Source organism: Mustelus asterias, chromosome 29 (genome assembly GCF_964213995.1).
Source record: "Mustelus asterias chromosome 29, sMusAst1.hap1.1, whole genome shotgun sequence".
NCBI classification, from domain to species: Eukaryota; Metazoa; Chordata; class Chondrichthyes; order Carcharhiniformes; family Triakidae; genus Mustelus; species Mustelus asterias.
Genome location: NC_135829.1, coordinates 1,102,807 through 1,127,853, shown reverse-complemented (window position 1 = coordinate 1,127,853; position 25,047 = coordinate 1,102,807). Strand labels below are relative to the sequence as shown.

General features: G+C 48.8%; 1 protein-coding gene across 1 annotated transcript in view; it reads left to right on the top strand.

Moving 5' to 3' along the window:
• mtmr10 (myotubularin related protein 10) overlaps positions 1-25,047 on the top strand; it is a 36,168-nt gene continuing 11,121 nt past the window's right edge. Inside the window, exons 1-10 of the mRNA XM_078199877.1 lie at positions 1-73; positions 157-214; positions 9,792-9,928; positions 11,364-11,436; positions 14,850-14,992; positions 19,036-19,126; positions 20,054-20,204; positions 22,710-22,797; positions 23,811-23,899; positions 24,852-24,982. Of these exons, the coding sequence (XP_078056003.1) occupies positions 26-73; positions 157-214; positions 9,792-9,928; positions 11,364-11,436; positions 14,850-14,992; positions 19,036-19,126; positions 20,054-20,204; positions 22,710-22,797; positions 23,811-23,899; positions 24,852-24,982 (1,009 nt within the window). The 5' untranslated portion in view covers positions 1-25. The remainder of the gene's footprint in view (positions 74-156; positions 215-9,791; positions 9,929-11,363; positions 11,437-14,849; positions 14,993-19,035; positions 19,127-20,053; positions 20,205-22,709; positions 22,798-23,810; positions 23,900-24,851; positions 24,983-25,047) is intronic.

Below are 25,047 nucleotides of genomic sequence, written 5' to 3'. Positions count from 1 at the left end.
GCGCTCGGGCTGTTCAGTCTCCGGGATGAAGAGCTCGAAGCCGAGTTTCAGGAGCTACCTGCCGCCGGCGGAGGTGAGGCTGAGTCCGCTGCCGGGGCTACGCTGGGGTCGGGGCCTGCCTCTCAGTCTATGTAACGGCTATTTTATTTCCCGCAGGGCTTTTTCCCCAGCAAGGCCGAGGTGAGCCGGGTGTGCGAGGCCGCGCTGCTGCCGGGTGAGTCTGGACTCGAAGCCGGGGCCTCGAGGGAGGGCCGGGCCGGGATGGGATGGGATGTCGGAGCCGAGGTTTCAGGCCCCGGGGGGAGGGCGGTCTCTCCTTGTCGCGGGAGGCCCCGAGACTCCGCCCGGTGAGGGGAGAAACTCCGCAGGAGGCCGGGATCCGGATCCAGAAACTGAGGGAAAAGTTCCAGAGAAACTGGAGCGAGGGAAAAGTGGGAGGGAGGGAGTGTGTGAGGGGGCACGGGGGGGGGGGGGTGTGAGGGGGCACGGGGAGGGGGGGTGTGAGGGGGCACGGGGAGGGGGGTGTGAGGGGGCACGGGGAGGGGGGTGTGAGGGGGCACGGGGAGGGGGGGTGTGAGGGGGCAGGGGGGGGGGTGTGAGGGGGCAGGGGGGGGGTGGTGTGTGTGAGGGGGCACGGGGAGGGGGGGTGTGAGGGGGCACGGGGGGGGTGGTGTGTGTGAGGGGGCACGGGGAGGGGGGGTGTGAGGGGGCACGGGGGGGGTGTGAGGGGGCACGGGGGGGGTGTGAGGGGGCACGGGGAGGGGGGGTGTGAGGGGGCACGGGGGGTGTGTGTGAGGGGGCACGGGGAGGGGGGGTGTGTGAGGGGGCACGGGGGGGGTGTGAGGGGGCACGGGGGGGGTGTGAGGGGGCACGGGGGGGGGTGTGAGGGGGCACGGGGGGGGGTGTGTGAGGGGGCACGGGGGGGGGTGTGTGAGGGGGCACGGGGGGGGTGTGTGAGGGGGCACGGGGGGGTGTGTGAGGGGGCACGGGGGGGGGTGTGTGAGGGGGCACGGGAGGGGGTGTGTGAGGGGGCATGGGGGGGTGTGTGAGGGGGCACGGGGGGGGGGTGTGTGAGGGGGCACGGGGGGGGGTGTGTGAGGGGGCACGGGGGGTGTGTGAGGGGGCACGGGGGGGGTGTGTGAGGGGGCACGAGGGGGGTGTGTGTGAGGGGGCACGGGGGGGGGTGTGTGAGGGGGCACGGGGGGGGTGTGTGAGGGGGCACGGGGGGTGTGTGTGAGGGGGCACGGGGGTGTGTGTGAGGGGGCACGGGGGTGTGTGTGAGGGGGCACGGGGGTGTGTGTGAGGGGGCACGGGGGTGTGTGTGAGGGGGCACGGGGGTGTGTGTGAGGGGGCACGGGGGTGTGTGTGAGGGGGCACGGGGGTGTGTGTGAGGGGGCACGGGGGTGTGTGTGAGGGGGCACGGGGGGGTGTGTGAGGGGGCACGGGGGGGTGTGTGAGGGGGCACGGGGGTGTGTGTGTGTGAGGGGGCACGGGGTGTGTGTGTGAGGGGGCACGGGGTGTGTGTGTGAGGGGGCACGGGGTGTGTGTGTGAGGGGGCACGGGGTGTGTGTGTGAGGGGGCACGGGGTGTGTGTGTGAGGGGGCACGGGGTGTGTGTGTGAGGGGGCACGGGGTGTGTGTGTGAGGGGGCACGGGGGTGTGTGTGTGTGTGAGGGGGCACGGGGGTGTGTGTGTGTGTGAGGGGGCACGGGGGTGTGTGTGTGTGTGAGGGGGCACGGGGGTGTGTGTGTGTGTGAGGGGGCAAGGGGGTGTGTGTGTGTGTGAGGGGGCACGGGGGTGTGTGTGTGTGTGTGTGAGGGGGCACGGGGGTGTGTGTGTGTGTGTGTGAGGGGGCACGGGGGTGTGTGTGTGTGTGTGTGAGGGGGCACGGGGGTGTGTGTGTGTGTGTGTGAGGGGGCACGGGGGTGTGTGTGTGTGAGGGGGCACGGGGGTGTGTGTGTGTGAGGGGGCACGGGGGTGTGTGTGTGTGAGGGGGCACGGGGGTGTGTGTGTGTGAGGGGGCACGGGGGTGTGTGTGTGTGAGGGGGCACGGGGGTGTGTGTGTGTGAGGGGGCACGGGGGTGTGTGTGTGTGAGGGGGCACGGGGGTGTGTGTGTGTGAGGGGGCACGGGGGTGTGTGTGTGTGAGGGGGCACGGGGGTGTGTGTGTGTGAGGGGGCACGGGGGTGTGTGTGTGTGAGGGGGCACGGGGGTGTGTGTGTGTGAGGGGGCACGGGGGTGTGTGTGTGTGAGGGGGCACGGGGTGGGGTGTGTGAGGGGGCACGGGGGGCGCGCGGGGCCGAAACACTTTTTGTTGACCTTGTGGAAATATGAGTGACTGTTGGAGCAGCGATGTTTTATCCAGACTCTGAGGGGCAAACCGAGGGTGTCTGTGTTACTGAGGTTTAAGAAGATGTTGCAATGAAGGGCTAAACCCTTTCTTTGTCCCAGCGTGTTGTGTCCAGGGTTTGCTGATTTACTCTAGGCAAAGTGATAAATCTATGGTGATTGTGCAGAGGAAATTCACAGAGCCAGTCTCTTGGATCTTTAGTTGAGGGGACCTAACGGAGGCAGGGGTTTGGAAACATGACAAATGAGTTTGCCAGCTTGTAAGTGTGGTTTGGTTGAAGGAGCCATGGCAGGATCTATTATGAGAAAAAGTAAAGGTTTGATGGGCTGAATGAAATTTGACCTTGAGTCACATAAAGAAATATTAATACAGGTGGCCAAAGGCTTGGTTTTAAGGAGCATCTTAAAGTGAGAAAGGTGTGCAAACAGGGCTGCCACTGGTGGAACAGAGGACAGAAGACATGCTTCAGAGGCCAGGGTTAGAGGAATGTAGAAATCTTGGAGGTTTGTGGGCCTGCAGGAGAATATAGATAAGCAGGCTGAGGCTCTGGAAGGATTTTAAAACAAAGGATAATTTTAAAATTAAGGTGTTGCTTTTACTGTTCAAGTAGATTCTGATGAGTATGTGAAATTCGAAACAGATCTGCCATTATCTTATTGGTGGAGCAGGCTTGAGGGGTCGAATGGCCACCTCCTGCTCCGAATTCATATGTTCCTAGGTTCTACTGTGTATTGGGGAGGTCAGTTATAATTGGCATAAGTGTGGGATATTGTGTAGAAACCAACCCACACCATAGTTCCAATTATATCGACCAGGTGACACTGGAGTTGATCGAGGGAGGAGAACATGTTCCACTCTGTCGGCAGAACCAGCTCACAGTGAGTGGTTTGATGATATGTGCTTGATAATGACCAAGGCTGCAGGTCCCTTGAATAAGCTTAAGTTTTTATTTATTAGTATCACAAGTAGGCTTACGAAGGACAGTACAGCACAGGAACAGCCTGCGCCGATCATGATGCCTGCCTAAACTAAAACAGTATGCACTTATGGAGTCTGTATCCTTCCATTCCCATCCTATTCATGTATTCGTCTAGATGCCCCTTAAATGCCGCTATCGTACCCGCTCCCACCACCTCCGGGGGCAGTGTGTTCCAGACATTCACCACCCTCTGTGGGGGAAAAAAAAAATTCCCCTCACATCTCCTTTAAACTTTTCCCCACGCATCTTAAATCTATGTCCCCTAGTACTTGACTTTTTTACCCTAGGAAAGAGCATCTGACTATCCACTCTGTCCATACCACTCATAATCTTGTATATCTCTATCAGGTCACCCCTCAACCTCTGTTGTTCCAGTGAGAACAAACCGAGTTTATCCAACCTCTCCTTATGGCTAATAAACTCCTCCTCATAGCTAATGCCCTCCATACCAGGCAACATCCTGGTAAACCTCTTCTGTAACCTCGCCAAAGCCTCCACATCCTTTTGGTAGTATGGTGACCAGAATTGTACACAATATTCTAAATGAGGCCTAACTAAGGTTCTGTACAGTTGCAGCATGACCTGCCAATTTTTATACTCCATGCCCCGACTGATAAAGTCAAGCATGCCGTATGCTTTTTTGACTATCTTAAGCACTTGCGTTGCCACTTGCAGTGATGTGCCTGTCAATACTCCTGAGGGTTCTACCATTTATTATATAATTCCTAAATGCATTGGACCTTCCAAAATGCATTACCTCACATTTGTCTGGAATAAACTCCCATCTGCTATTTCTCCAACCGGTCTATATCTTGCTGTATCCTCTGACAATCCTCTTCACTATCCGCAACTTCACCAATTTTTGTGTCACCGACCTGAGTAATCGGACAAGCTACATTTTCCTCCAAATCATTTATATAAACTACGAACAATAAAGGTCCCAGAACTGATCCCTGTGGAACACCACATTACATTAACACTGCAATGAAGTTACTGTGAAAATCCCCTAGTCGCCACACTCCGGCACCTGTTCAGGTACACTGAGGGAGAATTTAGCATGGCCAGTGCACCTAGCCAGCACGTCTTTCAGACTGTGGGAAGAAATCGGAGCACCTGGAGGAAACCCACACAGACATGGGGAGAATGTGCAGACTCCGCACAGACAGTGACCTAGGAATCGAACCCCTGGGTTCCTGGAGCTGTGAAGCAGCAGTGCTAATGACTGTGCTGCCCATATACATCCTTTAACTTGGAGCAGATTGGGATCTCCAGCTGCTGCAGTGGTGTCATACCAGTCTCTCAAAAGTCTCAGTTACTCTGGTGTGATTTAGTGAGAAGTTGAGCATATGATAGCAATATAACCCACTGCTGAGGGGGGGAATTCTCATTGGTCTTGCCAGGAACACATGCTTTAGCAAAAATAATTTATTTCTATAAAGTAAGGCTGGAAAGCTTTCTCTGATTATTCCACTCACACTGAGTGTTTTCTATGTTGGAAGCAGTAGTCACTAGCATGGGCAACAATTAGGGATTCTGATGTGTCTGGAAGGAACTGTTCATCTCAGCGTGGCGCTTACCACAACTCCATAAATTAACTTCTCTCCAGAATTCAAACCTAATCTTAAAATGTAACATCAACTACTGATGTGCTGCGCTGGAGGGTGTGTGCACTGGAGGGCGCGCTGCGCTGAGGGTGCGCTGCGCTGAGGGCGTGCTATACTGGAGAGTGTGTGCGCTGAGGGCGTGCTGCACTGGAGGGTGTGTATGCTGAGGGCATGCTGCACTGGAGGGTGCGCTGAAGGCGTGCTACACTGGAGGGTGTGTGCACTAAGGGCGTGCTGCACTGGAGGGTGTGTGTGCTGAGGGCGCGCTGCACTGGAGGGGGTGTGCGGAGGGCGTGTGCTGCACTGGAAGGGGTGTGCTGAAGGGTGTGTGCGCTGAGGGCACGCTGCACTGTTTGTGGGGGGGGAGAAGGTGCGCTGAGGGCGCGCTGCACTGTTTGTGGGGGGGGGGAAGGTGCGCTGAGGGCGCGCTGCACTGTTTGTGGGGGGGGGGGGGAAGGTGCGCTGAGGGCGCGCTGCACTGTTTGTGGGGGGGGGCACTGCACTGGAGGGTGTGTGCGCTGAGGGCGCGCTGCACTGGAGGGTGTGTGCGCTGAGGGCGCGCTGCACTGTTTGTGGGGGGGGAGGTGCGCTGAGGGCGCGCTGCACTGGAGGGTGTGTGCGCTGAGGGCGCGCTGCACTGGAGGGTGTGTGCGCTGAGGGCGCGCTGCACTGGAGGGTGTGTGCGCTGAGGGCGCGCTGCACTGTTTGTGGGGGGGGAAAGGTGCGCTGAGGGCGCGCTGCACTGTTTGTGGGGGGGGGAAGGTGCGCTGAGGGCGTGCTGCACTGGAGGGTGAGGGCGCGCTGCACTGTTTGTGGGGGGGGAGGTGCGCTGAGGGCGCGCTGCACTGGAGGGTGTGTGCGCTGAGGGCGCGCTGCACTGGAGGGTGGGTGCGCTGCACTGGAGGGTGTGTGCGCTGAGGGCGCGCTGCACTGGAGCGTGTGTGTGCTGAGGGCGTGCTGCACTGGAGCGTGTGTGCGCTGAGGGCGCACTGCACTGGAGCGTGTGTGCGCTGAGGGCGCGCTGCACTGGAGGGTGTGTGCGCTGAGGGCGCGCTGCACTGTTTGTGGGGGGGGAGGTGCGCTGAGGATGCGCTGCACCTGGAATGCACCTGTTTTACAAGGCTATGGGCGCAGCACAAGAGGAGTGTGTTCAGCCCATCTTCTCTAAACAGACCAACAAGTTTGCACCCAGCCTATGATTTTCTATGTGGATGTTTAACTTGGTGCCATTAAACTATGTAAACTGAGTGGGACTACTTGATCCACAAAGACTGTGTTGAACTGGATTTGATTGAGTGGAAGATATTTAGTCACAAAGTGGGTAGCATTCTCATCCCTGTTTTGAAACCACCTTGGTTGTAATAATGAGAGGTGTTCTACTGCGTTACATTGAACACATTCCATCAGTGCTACACTCGTGATAATAGCAATGATTGCATGACTCACTCACATGGCAATGGGTTTAATATTCCAACAGAAAAGTTATTGTTTAACCCATCACAAAGAATGTGTTTAATGCAGTGTGAACAGATTAAGAAACGGCAGGGCAGAATGAATATCTTGTGTACACTGTAGGGAGGCACAGCCTTGTTATTAACTGTTGCTGTTGTAGTGATTGGATGTTTGATTATCTTTACTGATGCTGAACTGGGTGCTGTTTCGAACACTGCTCTTCCTCTCTACCCTTTCCAGGTGCAAGAATTAGTCTGTGGCCAAGCCTCACCAACTTTCACCCACTAATATTGTTGAGAACATCTTGCGATTGTTTAATTAATTGTAAAATGAGGATCTTTTTACTTAGTGTGAAGGAAGCCATTTGGCCCATCAAGTCTGACAGAGCAATTTAGCTAGGCCCTGTCCCATCCCTGTAACCTCTCACATTTACCATGGTTAATCCATCTAACCTACACATCTTGGGACACTAAGGGGCAATTTAGCATGGCCAACCCACCTAATTTGCACATCTTTGGAGGGTGGGAGCAAATTGGAGCACCCAGAGGAAACCCATGCAGACATGGGGAGAAAGTGCAAACTCCACACAGTCGAGGCTGGAATTGAACTCGGGTCCCTGCCACTGTGAGGCAGCAGTGCTAACCACCGTGCCGCCCTTTGACAGGTCTTTGCGTCACAATGCCCTTTTTATTCCAGTTTCCAGCACCAGAAACATGGAACAGAAGTTGACCATTCAGCCCTTTAATTAGATCATGGCTGACTTGTTTCTTGGCTTATCTCATTTGCCTTGGTCCCACAGTCCATAAGACCATAAGACATAGGAGCGGAAGTAAGGCCATTCGGCCCATCGAGTCCACTCCACCATTCAATCATGGTTGATTTCAACTCCATTTACCCGCTCTCTCCCCATAGCCCTTAATTCCTCGAGAAATCAAGAATTTATCAATTTCTGTCTTGAAGACGCTCAACGTCTCGGCCTCCACAGCCCTCTGTGGCAATGAATTCCACAGACCCACCACTCTCTGGCTGAAGAAATTTCTCCTCATCTCTGTTCTAAAGTGACTCCCTTTTATTCTAAGGCTGTGCCCCCGCGTCCTAGTCTCCCCTGTTAATGGAAACAACTTCCCTACGTCCATCCTATCTAAGCCGTTCATTATCTTGTAAGTTTCTATCAGATCTCCCCTCAACCTCCTAAACTCCAATGAATATAATCCCACGATCCTCAGTCCTTGCCTATAGAACATGTATCTGTCTCACTTTAGACATTTTCGATCTTCCGTAACAGCTTTCAGGTTGCGTGTTCCAGATTGCTACTGCCATTTGTGTGAAGATGATGTGCTGGAATTTTGAGGTTATTCAGTTGCTCAGGCTGTCACAGTCAAGTCCAATCCTGTTTGTGTGATAATAAATATTCATTTCATCGAGAGTTTGTCATTTTTGTTGTACTGGCAAAAGGTCTTCCAGACAGAACTGGAACTTGTGAAACGCACAAAAACCGCAGGGATTCAGGGTTGGGTTTTTTTTCAGACAAAAACCAGCTGAAAAACAAAAACAGGTTAGGAATTTAAAATCCAGAACATCGGTTTTTAAAAATCAAATGGATGGAAGGGAAAATTTGTTTGGACTGAATTTTAAAAGTACTGATTGTATGAGATTTCGGTATCTGAGCTGGTACTGATTGGAATGCTACAAAGTGCAGACTTAGTGTGTAGGTAAATCTGACTGTGTCCTTGGATGGAATTTTCCTGGAGTTTCTGCCCAGCAGTATGAAGGTGTTTGGTCTGTAATGGGCTGCATTTTCCGATTAACTGTGACAAGCAGCTACTAATGAGGCAGTTTTACAACCTGGAACCTGTGCCCCGGCTGAACTTTCCTTCAGTTCTTGATCTGAAGCAGCAGATGTTTGATTATGAACGCTCAAACATGTCACATTTTTAAACTGATTTATAACCATGTTGAGTAGGAACATTTGTAACCCCGCTCGCTGGGAGAGTGGATTAAAACCCCAGCCTGGAGTGATGTGTTAATTAAACCTGAGGAGTGAGATATTGCACAATACTGACTCTCTCCCATTCGATCAGAAATCTTTTGTCAATATCGACCCATAGGTAAATGTCCCAGAATCACAGAAGGTTAACAGCACAGAAAGAGATCACTTGGACAGTTGTGTGTGTAGCGACTGAAAATGTCCCACTTTCCAGCATTTAGTCCGTAGCCCTGCAGGTTACGGCACTTGAGGTGTATGTCCAGACACCTTTGATTCACCTGAGCGGTGCTCCGAAAGCTCGTGATTCCAAATAAACCTGTTGGACTTTAACCTGGTGTTGTGAGACTTCTCACTGTGCCCTTTTTAAATGAGTTGAGTGTTTCTACCGCTACTATTCTTTCAGGCAGTGAGTTCCTCGCGGGGTGAAACAAATTTTGCGCATTTCCCCTCTAACCTTTCTGTTAATCACTTTAAATCTAGTCACTGACCTCTGTGCTAAAGTAAATAGGCCTTTATCAAGGCCCCTCACAATTTTGTTAATCTCAATCAAATCTCCCCTCAGCCTCCTCTGTTCCAAGGAGAACAACCCCAGTCTATCCAATCTTTCCTCAGAGCTGCAATTTTCCAGTCAGACATCCTCATAAACCTGCTCTGTTCCCTCTCTAATAAAATTATGACCTTTCTGTAATGAAGTGACCAAAACTACCCACAGTTCTCAAGTTCTGGCTTAACTGATCTTTTATAAAGTTGTAGCATAACCTCCCTGCTCTTGTATTCAATGCCTTGGTTAATAACTGAAAGGATTCACATGCTTTCTTAACCACCTTATCAACCTGTGTGAATTCTCAAACAATACCATCTTCACTGTTTTTGCTTCATTCTTTCACAGGCTGTGAACGTCGCTGGCAAGGCCAGCATTTATTGTCCTTGAGTAGGTGGTGGTGAGCTGACTTGTTGAACTTTTGCAGTCCATGTGTGGTGGATACATTCACAGTGCTGTTTAGGATGTTTTTAATCTTGCAGCAGTGATCTTGTTGAATGGTGAAACAGGCTCAAAGGGCTAAATGATCTCCCCCTACTCCTGTGTTCTCTCAGCACAGAAGGTGGATGAATGTGGTTTTAAAATCTTTCAAAACTAGGATTTGATATTTTTTTTAATAGTCATGCATAACACCAGAATTAAGAATGGAAGTTTATAAAAATTACATTGAATACAATCAATTTTCTCGGTCCCTTTCTTTTCCTGACTCCTCCCCCATCAACCCAAAAGCACTTGGTTTGGATTCTATTTGGAATGAGTAGATTGTGAAATGTTGGGTTGAAAGTCAACCCTTTGTGGATAGCTGGATACCCTGCAGTGGGTCGTGGTGGGGACTAATGGGGGGCACAGGTACTTCTAATAACAAGTTGCTTTATTTCAGGCGAACTTGTGGTGAGTGAGACCAGCAATGTTAGAAAATGTATCGCTACGGACACAAGTGCACACGACCTCTATGGGACACTGCTATGCACCAACTTCAAGATCTCCTTCATCACAAAGGATGTGACACCTTTTCGGGTTTGTGCATTCTTGTAAACATTTAACACTTTTATAATTATAAATAAATGTGAATTTGCATTGCATAGAATTCTAGACTAGAGAAAATGGAGTTGTTCAACATCAAGCAGTAAAGATTAGGTAGAGATTTAATTGAAGTTGAGAATCGAATAATTATTGATAAATGATAAATTGTTTCCGTTGATATGAGGGTCAGATATATATACCAGAGGATACAGATTTAGGATAATTGGCAAAAGAAGCAGAGGAGGAGAACTATTTTTGCAGTGTAATGATCTGGAATGCTCTGCCTGAAAGGGTGGTGAAAGCAGATTCAATATTAATTTCCAAAAGGGAATTGGATGTAGACTTGCAAAAGAGAAAATTGCTATGGGGATTGAGCTGGGTAGAAAAGTGGATAACTCTTTCAAAGAGAACTGCATTCAAAACTTTCTACCGTTTCAGCTGTAGTTTCAGAAGTGGGCTGATGACTGCAGTTCTGACTGAGCTGGAACCAATGTCTGAATGTGGTGAGAGGTTAATGATGTATGTAACACTGTGGCCAAAGGAAATTCAGGTAATTGGCTAAGAACAGGGATTGAAGCAAGGTGAGATTGTTCAGATTCTGTAGGAATGGCAGGAAAGATGTGATGTAATAGGATGGAGGACAGAGTTTGAGGATGTGGTTGATGGGGGAAAAGGAAGGTCAGTGGATAACACCAATCTAGGAAATTATCTGAGGAGAGTGTTGCACCAAATAAAGTCACCATAGGCTGCTCTCCCCTTTGAGGGGGAGGACTGACTGGTGGTAATTTAACCTGAGGATCCTTCATGAATAATCTCAGCTGGTACAGAATTGAACCATTGCTCTACATCATGGACCAGCTGTCCAGCCAACTGAGCTAAGTGACTCCTTCAACACCACACACTGTATACCAATGAGGGGAGTGTTTATTGGATAGTGCAGTATGTGTTATAAAGCAATGAGGGTAGTGTACAATGTGTTATATAACAATGGCGGGAGCGCTATACTGGATAGTGCACAGCCAGGGAGCTCGTACTTTACAGTCCGTTTCTGATAAGCAGTCTGAGGAAAGCTTTCTGCTTCTCATGGTGAGTCTTGAATCACTACTGATCTAAATCTATTAAGCAACTTAACAGTGATGCAGTTGTCTGAGAGGAAGCACGTGCCCAGACAGGTTCATAAAATGGGACTGGCTGTTCAGCGGGAGAGCAAGAGAGCCTGTGTTAATCACCCCTCGTTTCACCATTGTAAACAAGCCCCATGCAGCTGAGTTGGGCATGAGAGCAATATGCAGGAAAAATCCAACTGTCTTGCAAGACTATATTAGATATTTGCACACTTAAAGTGGAAAGCAGAGTTACTCATTCTTACTGGCTGTCCTTCTGTGAAGGGGTCAAAGTTTGATTCTAACCTTTAACTTTTGAACCACAGAAATTTCAGTACAGAAACTTGCTGTTGGAGGAACATGACATCTCTCTGACCTGTGTGGACCAGGTAGTAGCAGGTACGGTGCTCTTCAGCCATCTGTTCTATTATTCATTCAGACTAATACCTGGCCCTTTATTGCTGATCTGCTAAATCAAAACTTGCCAAGCCTAAAAGCAGTGAAATCAAACCCCACAATGTTGGAAAATAAATTTGAAAAGAAGAGTGAGAGCTAAATACTTTATTATCTTTACAGGCTGTGACTGAGTTGCTGTTTATTTCTGATTTAACTCGCTCCATGTTGGCTTTTGTAAAGGTATACATTAAGGAGGTTGGGTTGTGAATCAGTCTCCATCTGGTGTTTATTGGCCAGCCTCAGAGACTACTGGAGGAATTGGTGTGTTTGACTCTGATTTCAATGCCACTTCTGATGATCATTGGAATATCAAATCTCAAAGGTTTTTTTGTAAGTTCTCTCTTTATGCCTGTACAATTCCTGAGTATATTTTTTTCACTACCCAGTGCAACTGTGCACAGCAGGGATGGACTCTGGGAATTTCTCACTGTGTGGCTCGATACCGTACCCGGTGGAGAATTGCTAACAGCTGTGTGGAACTTGTAGGTCTTTTAAATCCTCCCCGTTGTGCTTTATGTCCATGTTAGAATATTGTTGGTGAGAATGTCTGGTGCTCTCCAGACTTGATTCAACAATTAGGTTGTTCGCTCTGAACTTTCCTACCTTTTAAGCCTCAAACATCTATGTTTTATTCACTGTTTCTCATCCATGCATTCTTCCCGTGTTGAAAGAAAGATCCATTATGCAGTTTCTTATACCTGGAAAACATGGGACTCCTCACCTTCTACAGTCTCCCCTTTGATCCCCAATCTACAGAGTCCAAACATTCTATCACCATGTCCTCCAGATTTACCTCATCTCCATGGTTGCTTTGGACCTTGATGTGTTCTATACTGTGGATCATGACCCTTCACCCTTGGTGCTGTTCTCTACTGAGGGTTTTGATACTTTATCTGCAATTCTCAACCTGAGAATTTTAAAGTTTGAAAATAAACATTGGTATTTGGCTAGATTTAAGTGTTAAAATGTGATTACGATCTGGTAATTTGTGCTTTTGGAAACTTTCTTTGCTGTTGAAGGGCTGAATTAATCCTTGCCAATGCCATGTCTTAGACCTAATTTAGTTTATATGCTGTAATAAACCATCCAGGTACTTGCACCTTGCTGGATTGCTCTTACTCCATCCTGGGTCAAATGTCACCAATCCACAGTAAACAAATCTTTCATGAACATGTGCAGGAGCTTCTTTGTGTCTGTGGTGTTTTGAACATTTCTATTCAGCATAGCCTACTCCTGTTCTGACTGTAGCTCAATCTAGCTTTGACAAGGTGCCGCATAAGAGGCCGGTGTATAAAGTAAAAGCCCATGGAATTGGCAGAAGTGTTTTAGCATGGATTGAAAACTGTCTGTCACGTAGAAAACAGAATTGGAATAAATGGGTCCTTTTCAGAGTGGAAAGATATAACTGGAGTACCGCAGGGATCAGTTCTTGGCCCGCAATTGTTCACTATTTACATGAAAGGCCTGGAGGACAAAACAGATGTAAGGTTTCCAAATTTGCCGATGATACAAAGATAGGTGGAAGGTCAAGTTGTGATGAGGATATTGTGATTTTGCAACAGGATATAGATAGATAGGGTTCTGGGTGAAAACCTGGCAAATGGAGTTTAATGTGTGGAAGTGTGAGGTCATGCGCTTTGGTAGGCGGAATCAAAAGGCAGAATATTATCCAAATAAAGAGCAACTGCAGATGAGTTAAATGCAGAGGGATTTAGGTGTTCTGGTTCACGAATTATTAAAAGCTAGCAGGCAGGTCCAAAAGTAGTTAAGGAGGGAAATGGCATTTTGGCCTTTATTGCAAAGGGGTTGGAGTTTTAAAAATAGGAAGGTTTTGCTGCAATTGTGCAGGGTGTTCGTGAGGGCTCACCTGGAACACTGTGTACAGTTTTGGTCCCCTTACCTAAAAAAGGATATAGTAACATTGGAGGCAGTCCAAAGAAGACTCACCAGGCTATCAAGAGAGGGGTGATCTTATTCAAACATTTAAGATAATTTAGAAATGTTACAGCACAGAAAGAGGTAATTCAGCCCATCTTGTCCATGCTAGCCCAAGGACACCCAGGTGCCCTTTCTAATTCCATCTTCTTGCACCCGGTCCATAGTCCTTAGCTGTGGCGGCTGTGGATCATTAGTGGAGGCGAGATCATTAAAATATTCATAGTGGAGGTGGATAAATATTAGATTGAGGAATAGAGGGCTGTGGGGAAATGGCACAGAAAAGGAGTTGAGGCCGGCATCGATCAGCCATGATTGTGCTAAATAGTGGGGCAGTCTTGAAGGGCCTAGTGGCCTATTCTGCTTCTGTTTCTTGTGTAGTTAATCTGAGGGCAGCTGTTGAACAAGGTTGCTGCAAATTGGAGAACTGGGCTTGGCAAATTCTCTATTAAAGGAGGATTGAAGCTGTTCTGAGTTGTTTCAGTCGGATTATCCTTGTTAGCTGGCCCTTGTCTTTATCCTAATGACAACTGACAGTCTGCATCACCTTCCTGCACTACACCCAAGTTTTAGAATTCAGTGGGTGCCATAAACACCTGCTACACATGCAGATAGCTTTTCTTCAAGGTGTCTGGAAGTGAGTATCGGCAGAGTATTTCACCATGATCCATTAATGCAACATTTTAGATTCTTTTCCTTAACCCAAGGCTGTTGAGGCTAATTGTATTTCAGGCTGAAATCCGCCAACTCAACACAAACTAGAGTTAGGACATGGAACATCTTGCATGAAATAATGATAGAGACAGAATCAAAAATCTATTTTTTAAAGGAAAATGCATACGTATTCCGGTGTGATGCGCTTAGTACCACACAGGTCAGTAAGGCATTGGTATGATTGCTAAGTAGTCACGTCTGTGAGCCAGTTGGATCTTGATGGTTGGCTGTAGTCACTATCCTGGAGGGCCCCACTGCTTCTGTGAATAACCTGCAGCAGGGGTTTGTCTACATGTACTTAATACTTAAAGGGATCCAAAGTTGTCCGCGCACTTTTGAACAAATATGGGCACGTTGTTGGCTGGGTGAAAAGCAATTCCATCAATAGAGTGATCAGAGTTGATGATTGAAGATACTTTAATGTCCAGCGCTTTGTCTCTGGAGAAAGAGGAAGCTCATTTCATGTGGGTAGATTCCCAAGGAATGGGGAAATGGCAGATTCCAGCAAAGAAACTGGGGACAGAATTGAATAATGTGTGTAGATTCTGAAAGGATCTGCTGCTTAATTTACTACATATTTGCAAAGTGCGTGCATATGTGTCATGTATATGAAGTTTGTATGTTTTTCACAATGTATTTGTTGAAGATGGAGGTGGAGCTTGTTTCTGACCATGGGTTGGTTTAATGTTCTGCTTTTCTTTGTCCAGTGAACGATGAGAGGAAAAAGAGGAAGGTCTTGGGACCCAACCAGTGCCTGAAGTTTAAACCCACTGAGCTCATCATTTACTGCAAGGATTTCCGTATCATTCGCTTCCGTTTTGATGAATCTGTTCCAGAATCTGCCAGAAAGGTGAAATGCGAATCTGGATAGGCGCAGTGTGGCACTGGCGTACCCGGTGTGATAGGCGCAGTGTGGCACTGGTGTACCCGGTGCGATAGGCGCAATGTGGTTCTAGCGTACTCGGTGTGATAGGCGCAGTGTGGCACTGGCGTCCCCAGTGCAATGGGCGCAGTGAGGCACTGGCGTACCCAGTGCAATGGGTGCAGTGTGGCACTGGCGTACCCAGTGCAATGGGCGCAGTGTGGCACTGGCGTACCCGGTGTGATAGGCGCAGTGTGGCACTGGCGTACCCGGGTGTGATAGGCGCAGTGTGGCACTGGCGTACCCGGGTGCGATAGGCGTAGTGTGGCACTGGCGTACCCGGGTGCGATAGGCGTAGTGTGGCACTGGCGTACCCGGGTGCGATAGGCGTAGTGTGGCACTGGTGTACCCGGGTGTGATAGGCGCAGTGTGGCACTGGCGTACCCGGGTGTGATAGGCGCAGTGTGGCACTGGCGTACCCGGGTGCGATAGGCGTAGTGTGGCACTGGCGTACCCGGGTGCGATAGGCGTAGTGTGGCACTGGTGTACCCGGGTGCGATAGGCGTAGTGTGGCACTGGCGTACCCGGGTGCGATAGGCGTAGTGTGGCACTGGCGTACCCGGGTGCGATAGGCGTAGTGTGGCACTGGTGTACCCGGGTGTGATAGGCGCAGTGTGGCACTGGCGTACCCGGGTGCGATAGGCGTAGTGTGGCACTGGCGTACCCGGGTGCGATAGGCGTAGTGTGGCACTGGCGTACCCGGTGCGATAGGCGCAGTGTGACACTGGCATACCCAGTGCGATAGGTGCAGCGTGGCTCTGGCGTTCCTGATGTGATAGGCGCAGTGTGGTTCTCGCTTACCCGGTGCGATAGGCGTAGTGTGGCACTGGCGTACCCGGGTGCGATAGGCGTAGTGTGGCACTGGCGTACCCGGGTGCGATAGGCGTAGTGTGGCACTGGCGTACCCGGTGCGATAGGCGTAGTGTGGCACTGGCGTACCCGGGTGCGATAGGCGTAGTGTGGCACTGGCGTACCCGGGTGTGATAGGCGCAGTGTGGCACTGGCGTACCCGGTGCGATAGGCGCAGTGTGGTTCTGGTGTACCCGGGTGCGATAGGCGCAGTGTGGTTCTGGTGTACCCGGGTGCGATAGGCGCAGTGTGGCACTGGCGTACCCGGTGCGATAGGCGCAGTGTGGTTCTGGTGTACCCGGGTGCGATAGGCGCAGTGTGGTTCTGGTGTACCCGGGTGCGATAGGCGCAGTGTGGTTCTGGTGTACCCGGTGTGATAGGCGCAGTGTGGCACTGGCGTACCCGGTGTGATAGGCGCAGTGAGGCACTGGCGTACCCGGTGTGATAGGCGCAGTGTGGCACTGGCGTACCCGGTGTGATAGGCGCAGTGAGGCACTGGCGTACCCGGTGTGATAGGCACAGTGAGGCACTGGCGTACCCGGTGTGATAGGCGCAGTGAGGCACTGGCGTACCCGGTGTGATAGGCGCAGTGAGGCACTGGCGTACCCGGTGTGATAGGCACAGTGAGGCACTGGCGTACCCGGTGTGATAGGCGCAGTGAGGCACTGGCGTACCCGGTGTGATAGGCGCAGTGTGGCACTTGCGTATTGGTTGTTTGGTGGTTGTACAGACAGAATAGCTACATGAAGGAAGTGACAGGAATGGAAATGGAGAGCTGGCATTTGAGCCCGGGCTCCCCTGTCTGAGATGTGTAGCTGCTTTCTTGATGAATGGCAGTGATTGTATTGTGCGTACAATAAAACTGAGAGTCTGGAGTAGTTCAGGAGCAGTCATGTGCTGTGCATAAAACACTCTTTGTGTACGACTGGAATTACTACAGTGAAGTGAGCTCTGTACCCAAGTGGGGACTTTAACTATCTTAACTATTTACTTACCCTTGCAGGTTGTGAATAATCGACCCACATTCTCGTGTGACTGCCATCTAACAGAAGCTTGTCCAAGGATATAAAAATATGTGCTAAAAAGTTAGCTTTTCCTTTAGTGTTTGCTGAATTCTCCTGTCTGAAACTTGCTGGAACATTACGGAATGTAACTTTCCAAAACTCTGACTCCCTCAGCGGGGGCTCTTACAGTTAGCCTCAATCCCCACGGATTAGGTGGGGGTGAGTGGAGGGGGAGAAAGGAAAACCAGTTAGGATTTCCACTCTCATTGCAATCCTGCGAACCAGGATGGAAATTGTATTTATGAGGATGTCAGGTTCTCCCCGTGTCTGCGTGGGTTTCCTCCCACAGTCCGAAAGTGCTGGTTAGGGTGCATTGGCCGTGCTAAATTCTCCCTCGGTGTACCCAAACAAGTGCCGGAGTGCGATGACTAGGGGATATTCACAGTAACTTCATTGCAGTGTTAATGTCAGTCTCCTGGTGACTAATAAATAAACTTAAAGGGCACATCATCACTGCCTCCACATCCAAGTTTTGTTTGACCTTTACCGACGCTGATCATTTTTGCCGTCAGCTCCTGCCTTTTTTCAATAGCTTTCCATGCAATTCCGTATGTTTTTAATTTAATTCAATGGGATGTGACGGGATTAGGTTTCTGTGATGACCCCAGGGCTGAATGTCCAACTGTCTCCCACTGCCCAGTGAGCTATTGGGGTGAGGCACCTGAAACTTTTGATGCTTCCCTGCAAAAGGTCACCTTATTTGGTGTGAGGGGCAGCTGAACGAAACATTCCAGGTTCCCACTCAGCACGATGAGTTATTTTGGATTCCTGGGCTGTTTTCTGTTGACACTTTGTAATATATATTTAAAACCCAGGATCCAGCCCACGACCACAGGAAGGGCTGTGTGCACTTCTCCAGCCCTGGATGTGCTTTTTCCTCTCAACACTATCCAAGCTGGAAAGTCCTTTTGTATAAAATTGTCTAACTGGATGTCCAAGTGGTTATGGACTTAATTAACTTTACCAGCAACCCAGTGTGGACAAGATGGGGCAAACGGTCTCTTTCTGTGCTGTATGATTCTCTGGGTGTGTGGAGGAGGAGGGATTGCATTGGTGTCAAACCCCTCAAGTGTCGAGAAATAAATGTAAAAATATGAAATAGTGACTTGTTTTTGGGCGAGTGTCATATTCTGCCATTTCAAACTGAAAAGCTGGTGAGGGAGCAGCCTGGGAGCTGAAATGTTTTCTCTTCCTAATGCACAAGGTCCTACGTGGCTGTTTTGGTAACAGCAGCAACTCGTAACTTATAGAGCACCTTTAATGTAGCAAGATGTCACAGAGTATTCACAGGACTATTGTCACTGGAACACAAAAGGAGCTTTTAGGAGGGGTGACCAAAAGCTTGGTTAAATATATAATTTTAATGAAATACCTTGGAGAGAGATGGAGAGGTATAGGGTGTGAATTCCAGAGCTTGGGGAGTCCAGGCAGCTGAAGGCAGAGTCAGCAATGGAGGAATGATTAAAATTGGGAATGTGGAAAGCCCAGGGATCTTGTAGGCAATTAGAGCTGGGGGAGATTATTGAGCCGGGGTGAGGGTGGGAATGTTAAAACATTTGCTGGATAGGATTCAGTCTAGGTTAGCAGGCACAGGAGTGATGGGTAAACAGGATTTTCTGTGGGTTAGGATGTGCCCTTGGACCAGCAGCAAAGTGAAACTGGGCCTTCTTGAAACCGAAGAGGGCTTCCTTTTTGGCAGCTTATTGGTTCCCCACTGTCAAAGCACCTTTGGATCCTATTGACCTATTCTGGAGATGACGAAAAGAAAAGTGCAAAATTTAAAAAAAGTCTCACATTTATATAGCGCCTTTCATGCACTTTTCAAAGCACTTTACAGCCAATGAAGTTATCGGCTTGGGGTCAGAACTGTGTGGAGGATAATCACTTTCCTTTAGCAGGTTTGGTAACTGCTGCCAATGTGGAGAGTCACCAAAAGAATCTGGCTGCTCTGTGACGCTCTGACCTGACTGCTTCACTGTTTCCGATGAGGAACAGAGGTCACAGTTCAGCTGTTGCTGTAGTTTCTGTCTCTAATTGTGGATTGCTGCTTTGTTCCAGATCTGCCTTGTGATTGCACATTACACTCAGCCTAAAGATCTCCAGTTGCTGTTTGGCTTTGCGTATGCCAGGGAGAAGTGCCAGAATTCAGGTAAGGCAGTGGGAATATCAGCGCACTCCTAGTGTTAGTGAGTCACATCATCTATTGAATAGATTGTGCTCGACAATAATACCTCCTAGAGTAAGTAAACCCCTTGACAGGCCTGGGTAGTCAGTGCAGGAAGTCTGTGCAGGTGAGGCTCTGTACTGAGTTCACTGTCCTTGGCTGGAAGACTCATCATCTTAGAAACCCTATGATGCAAAAAGAAGCCATTTGGCCCATCGAGTCTGCAGCGAGCAGGCCCTATCCCTGTCACCCCACATATTTGCCCTGCTAGTCCCCCTGACGCTAAGGGGCAATTTAGCATGGCCAATCAACCTAACCCGCACATCTTTGGACTGTGGGAAGAAATTGGAGTGCCCAGAGGAAACCCAGGCAGACACGGGGAGAATGTGCAGACTCCACACAGACAGAGACCCATGGCCAGAATTGAACCCGAATCCCTGGTGCTGTGAGGCAGCAATGCTAACCACTCTGTCACCTTGCCGCCCTGAGTACCAGTGAGCTGTAGAGGGAATAATTCAGCCAGGGTTTCTGAGCCTAAACACTCTTTGTGGTCCTTTTAGATTGTATGCTTGAGAATTATTGGTTGAGGATAGGATTTGAGATCACTGGAACTGGATCCTATTGACCTATTCTGGAGATGACGAAAGGAAAAGTGCAAAATAAAAAGTCTCACATTTATATAGCGCCTTTCATGCACTTTTCAAAGCACTTTACAGCCAATGAAGTGTAGTTCGCCACTGTTGTGATGTAGGAATTGCAGCAAAAGCCAATTCCCCACCAATCAGAATTTTGCTGTAATGTTGAGAGGGTGAGGCTGGTTGGAAAAATCACATGAACCAATATTGTGCTTGATTGCAGTCGCAGACTGAGTTACCAGCGTAAAAGCTCTAAGCCCTGATTGTCTTCTCTTAGTTAGCAAAGTGAATGGGACAGAGCCCGAGGTGGATGGACTGCAGACATCACTGTTTGAAACCTATTCGGACTGGGATAGGGAGATAAAGCGGACAGGGGCATCGGAATGGAGAGTTTCCTCGGTCAATGAACACTATGCCACTTCCACAAGGTAGGAAAAAGTCAGAAACCTTGACTGTGGCTTGGAAACATGTAACATGTGATTGTATTTCAATATGTGATTTAAATATCTAAGCACTGTAAATGAGAAATTGGGGGTCGTAGTGGGTGGATGGAAATGGGATGGGGGAGAGGGAGGGAGTGATCATAATGCCATTAGTTTCAACCTGATCGTGGATAAGGATAGATCTGGTCCTCGGGTTGATGTTCTGAACTGGAAAAAGGCCAAATTTGATGAAATGAGAAGGGATCTGGGAAGTGTGGATTGGCACAGGCTGTTCTCTGGTAAGGATGTAAATGGAAAGTGGGAGGCCTTCAAAGGAGAAATTTTGAGAGTGCAGAGTTTGTATGTTCCTGTCAGGATTAAAGGCAAAGTAAATAGGAATAAGGAACCTTGGTTCTCGAGGGAGATTGTAACACTGATTAAGAGGAAGAGAGAGTTGTATGAAATGTACAGGCAGCAAGGAACACATCAGATGCTCGAGGAGTATAAAAAGTGCAAGAAGCTACTTAAGAGGGAAATCAGGAGGGCTAAAAGAAGACATGAGGTTGCTTTGGCAGACAGAGTGAAGGAAAATCCAAAGAGCTTCTATAGGTATGTTAGGAGCAAAAGGATAGTGAGGGATAAAATTGGTCCTCTTGAAGACCAGAGTGGTACACTGTGTATGGAACCAAAAGAGATGGGGGAGATACTAAATGGTTTTTTTGCATCTGTATTTACTGAGGAAACGGGCATGGAGTCTACGGAAATAGGGCAAACTGGTAGGGAGGCCATGGAACCTTTACAGATTAAAGGGGAGGAGGTGCTCGCTGTCTTGAGGCAAATCAGAGTGGATAAATCCCCAGGACCGGACAGGGTATTCCCACGGACCTTGAGGGAAGCTAGTGTTGAACTTGCAGGGGCCCTGGCAGACATATTTAAAATGTCAGTATTCACGGGGGAGGTGCCGGATGATTGGAGGGTGGCTCATGTTGTTCCGTTGTTTAAAAAAGGTTCCAAAAGAAATCCGGGAAATTATCGGCCAGTAAGTTTGACGTCGGTGGTGAGCAAGTTATTGGAAGGTGTGATAAGGGATAGGATCTACAAATATTTGGATAGACAGGGACTTATTAGGGAGAGTCAACATGGCTTTGTGCGTGGTAGGTCATGTTTGACCAATCTATTAGAGTTTTTCGAGGAGGTTACCAGGAAAGTGGATGAAGGGAAGGCGGTGGATGTTGTCCACCTGGATTTCAGCAAGGCCTTTGACAAGGTCCCTCATGGGAGGTTAGTTAGGAAGGTTCAGTCGCTGGGTATACATGGGGAGGTAGTAAATTGGATAAGACACTGGCTCAATGGAAGAAGCCAGAGAGTGGTTGTGGAGGATTGCTTCTCTGAGTGGAGGCCTGTGACTAGTGGTGTGCCGCAGGGATTGGTGTTGGGTCCATTGTTGTTTGTCATCTATATCAATGATCTGGATGATCATGTGGTAAATTGGATCAGCAAGTTTGCTGATGATACAAAGATTGGAGGTGTAGTGGACAGTGAGGAAGGTTTTCAAAGCTTGCAGAGGGATTTGGACCAACTAGAAAAATGGGCTAAAAAATGGCAAATGGAATTTAACGCAGACAAGTGTGAGATATTGCACTTTGGAAGGACAAACCAAAGAAGAACGTACAGGGTGAATGGTAGGACTCTGAAGAGTGCAGTTGAACAGAGGGATCTGGGAATACAGGTACAGAGTTCCCTAAAAGTGACGTCACAGGTGGATAGGGTCGTAAAGAGTGCCTTTGGTATATTGGCCTTTATAAATCGGAGTATCGAGTATAAAAGTTGGAGTGTTATGGTAAGGTTATATAAGGCATTGGTGAGGCCGAATTTGGAGTATTGTGTACAGTTTTGGTCACCTAGTTACAGGAAGGATGTAAATAAGATTGAAAGAGTGCAGAGAAGGTTCACAAGGATGTTGCCGGGACTTGAGAAGCTGAGTTAGAGAGAGAGATTGAATAGGTTGGGACTTTATTCCCTGGAGCGTAGAAGATTGAGGGGAGATTTGATAGAGGTGTATAAGATTTTGATGGGTATAGATAGAGTGAATGCGAGCAGGCTTTTTCCGCTGAGGCTAGGGGAGAAAAAAACCAGAGGGCATGGGTTAAGGGTGAAAGGAGAAAAATTTAAAGGGAATATTAGGGGGGGGCTTCTTCACGCAGAGAGTGGTGGGAGTGTGGAATGAGCTGCCGGATAAAGTGGTAAATGCGGGGTCACTTTTAACATTTAAGAAAAACTTGGACGGGTTCATGGATGAGAGGGGTGTGGAGGGATATGGTCCAAGTGCAGGTCAGTGGGACTAGGCATAAAATGGTTCGGCACAGACAAGAAGGGCCAAAAGGCCTGTTTCTGAGCTGTAATTTTCTATGGTTCTATGGTTAAGCTGCTGTGCCGCTGTACGTGCAGAGTTTAAAAGTACGAGTGCTTTAATGTGAGAAGTCTGACTGTTTGTTCTGTTGTGGTTTATAGCCTTCCGGAATACTTTGTTGTTCCATCTTCTCTGGCGGATGAAGACTTGAAACAGTTGGTTCTTTCTTTCAACAGTGATCGAATTCCAGTGAGTGTGGATCTGTAATCACAGTCGGTGAATGTGAGGGACTCCCGAGTGATTTAAACACTTCAGTTGCATCGAGACCTCCCGTTATACTGTGTGCATGCAGCACAGACTGGCCTTTAACTGGATAGTTTAATTGCTCAGGGTGTTAGTACATACGGTGCAGCAATACCATTAGCTCATTGTTCCTGCCTCTGTTTTCTGCAATTGAGCTAATGCTTCAAAGTATGGAAGGTAGCAGAAAGTACCAGTAACTCCTTTTATTTAAACTGCAGGTTAATACATCAACAGATCAGACTGAGAGGCTAGTGAGATTTGGAGAGAAAATATAAGTTTCTCGGCAGCAACGAGTCAAAAATTTCAGATTTTCCAAATGGAGTTTATTCTTACAAAGTTCACTTGAACATAGACATTTGGTAAAAGTGGGAGATGTCGAGGGAGGGGAACACCTGGAATTAGCCAGTTTTGGTCATTGTGGCTTTATAGGTGTGAGGTCTGTAATTTGATTTGATCCAAATAGTTCCTTCCATTTTTCCATTTGTAAAGTAACAAAATTGTTTGTAAAACATTTGTAAAAAGGTTCAAAGGGGGCGGCACAGTGGTTAGCACTGCTGCCTCACAGCACCAGGGAACTGGGTTTGATTCCCAGCTTGGGTCACTGTCTGTGTGGAATCTGCACATTCTCCCCGTGTCTGCGTGGGTTTCCTCCGGGTGCTCCGGTTTCCTCCCACAGTCCAAAAGATGTGCTGATTAGGTGCATTGTCCGTGCTAAATTCTCCCTCAGTGTACCTGAACAGGCGCCGGAGTGTGGCAACTAGGGTATTTTCACAGTAACTTCATTGCAGTGTCAATATAAGCCTACTCGTGACACTAAATGAACTGTTAAAAGCAGTTATTCAGATGAAAATAAGGACTGTTTACAGATTGTGTATTTAATTCATTTTGTAAGTGCTGTATTTTTGAAATAAGGCAGGATTGTGATGGAATGTTTAGCTTTGCCTCTGGTTCTGTTACAGATATGGTGCTGGTATCACTGGACTGGCAGTGCCCTGGTGAGAATGGGCAACATTAAACCTGGGCCAAAGCTCAGAAAACACAACACCAGGTAGGGAGGCACTAACCCTGTCTATGCCTAGTGTTTGGCTCAGATTACTGATTTCCAATATGAGTAAATTCCTCAAACTAGTCGATAATAACCACATCGTGGTTCAGTTGTTTTCCTCTTGTATATTCTGCTGAGCTGTGGCACAATCAGGTGCTTTGGTTTCAAGGACCCCCCCCCCCCCCCCCCCCCCCCAAACCACCACCACCCCCCCAACCACCATCACCCCCTGCATTGAATTGACCTTTTAAGATTTCTCCAAATTTTGGGTGATTATTGGTGGATATTTTTTGTTAGAGGGTAAATGCAATGTTCAGTTCAGATAGACAATACTGGATTTGAGGAAATTCTCACTGGGATACAGTTCCTGAAGGTGCTGATTCTCACTGGGATACAGTTCCTGAAGGTGCTGACTCTCACTGGGATACAGTTCCTGAAGGTGCTGACTCTCACTGGGATACAGTTCCTGAAGGTGCTGACTCTCACTGGGATACAGTTCCTGAAGGTGCTGACTCTCACTGGGATACAGTTCCTGAAGGTGCTGACTCTCACTGGGATACAGTTCCTGAAGGTGCTGACTCTCACTGGGGGACAGTTCCTGAAGGTGCTGACTCTCACTGGGATATAGTTCCTGAAGGTACTGACTCTCACTGGGATACAGTTCCTGAAGGTGCTGACTCTCACTGGGATACGGTTCCTGAAGGTGCTGACTCTCACTGGGATACAGTTCCTGAAGGTGCTGACTCTCACTGGGGGGCAGTTCCTGAAGGTGCTGGCTCTCACTGGGATACACTTCCTGAAGGTGCTGGCTCTCACTGGGATACACTTCCTGAAGGTGCTGACTCTCACTGGGGGGACAGTTCCTTAAGGTGCTGACTCTCACTGGGGGGCAGTTCTTGAATCCGCCTGTCTTGCGTTGAGTGCTGTATACCGAAATCTTCCGTCTTTTTGTCAGGATCCTTAAGGCAATCGCACAAAGCCATCCAGAGCGGAGTGAAGTATTTAAATCCGACTTGGATAAGAATTTACCCAGCCCATCCGAGGTTCAGGCATCGCTGGTGAGACTCAAGCAACTGTGCATTAATGGTGAGGTGCGATTCAGGACGTCCCAACATTGTGTTCCTTGTCTGTATGTTTCACTGGGTTCCTCA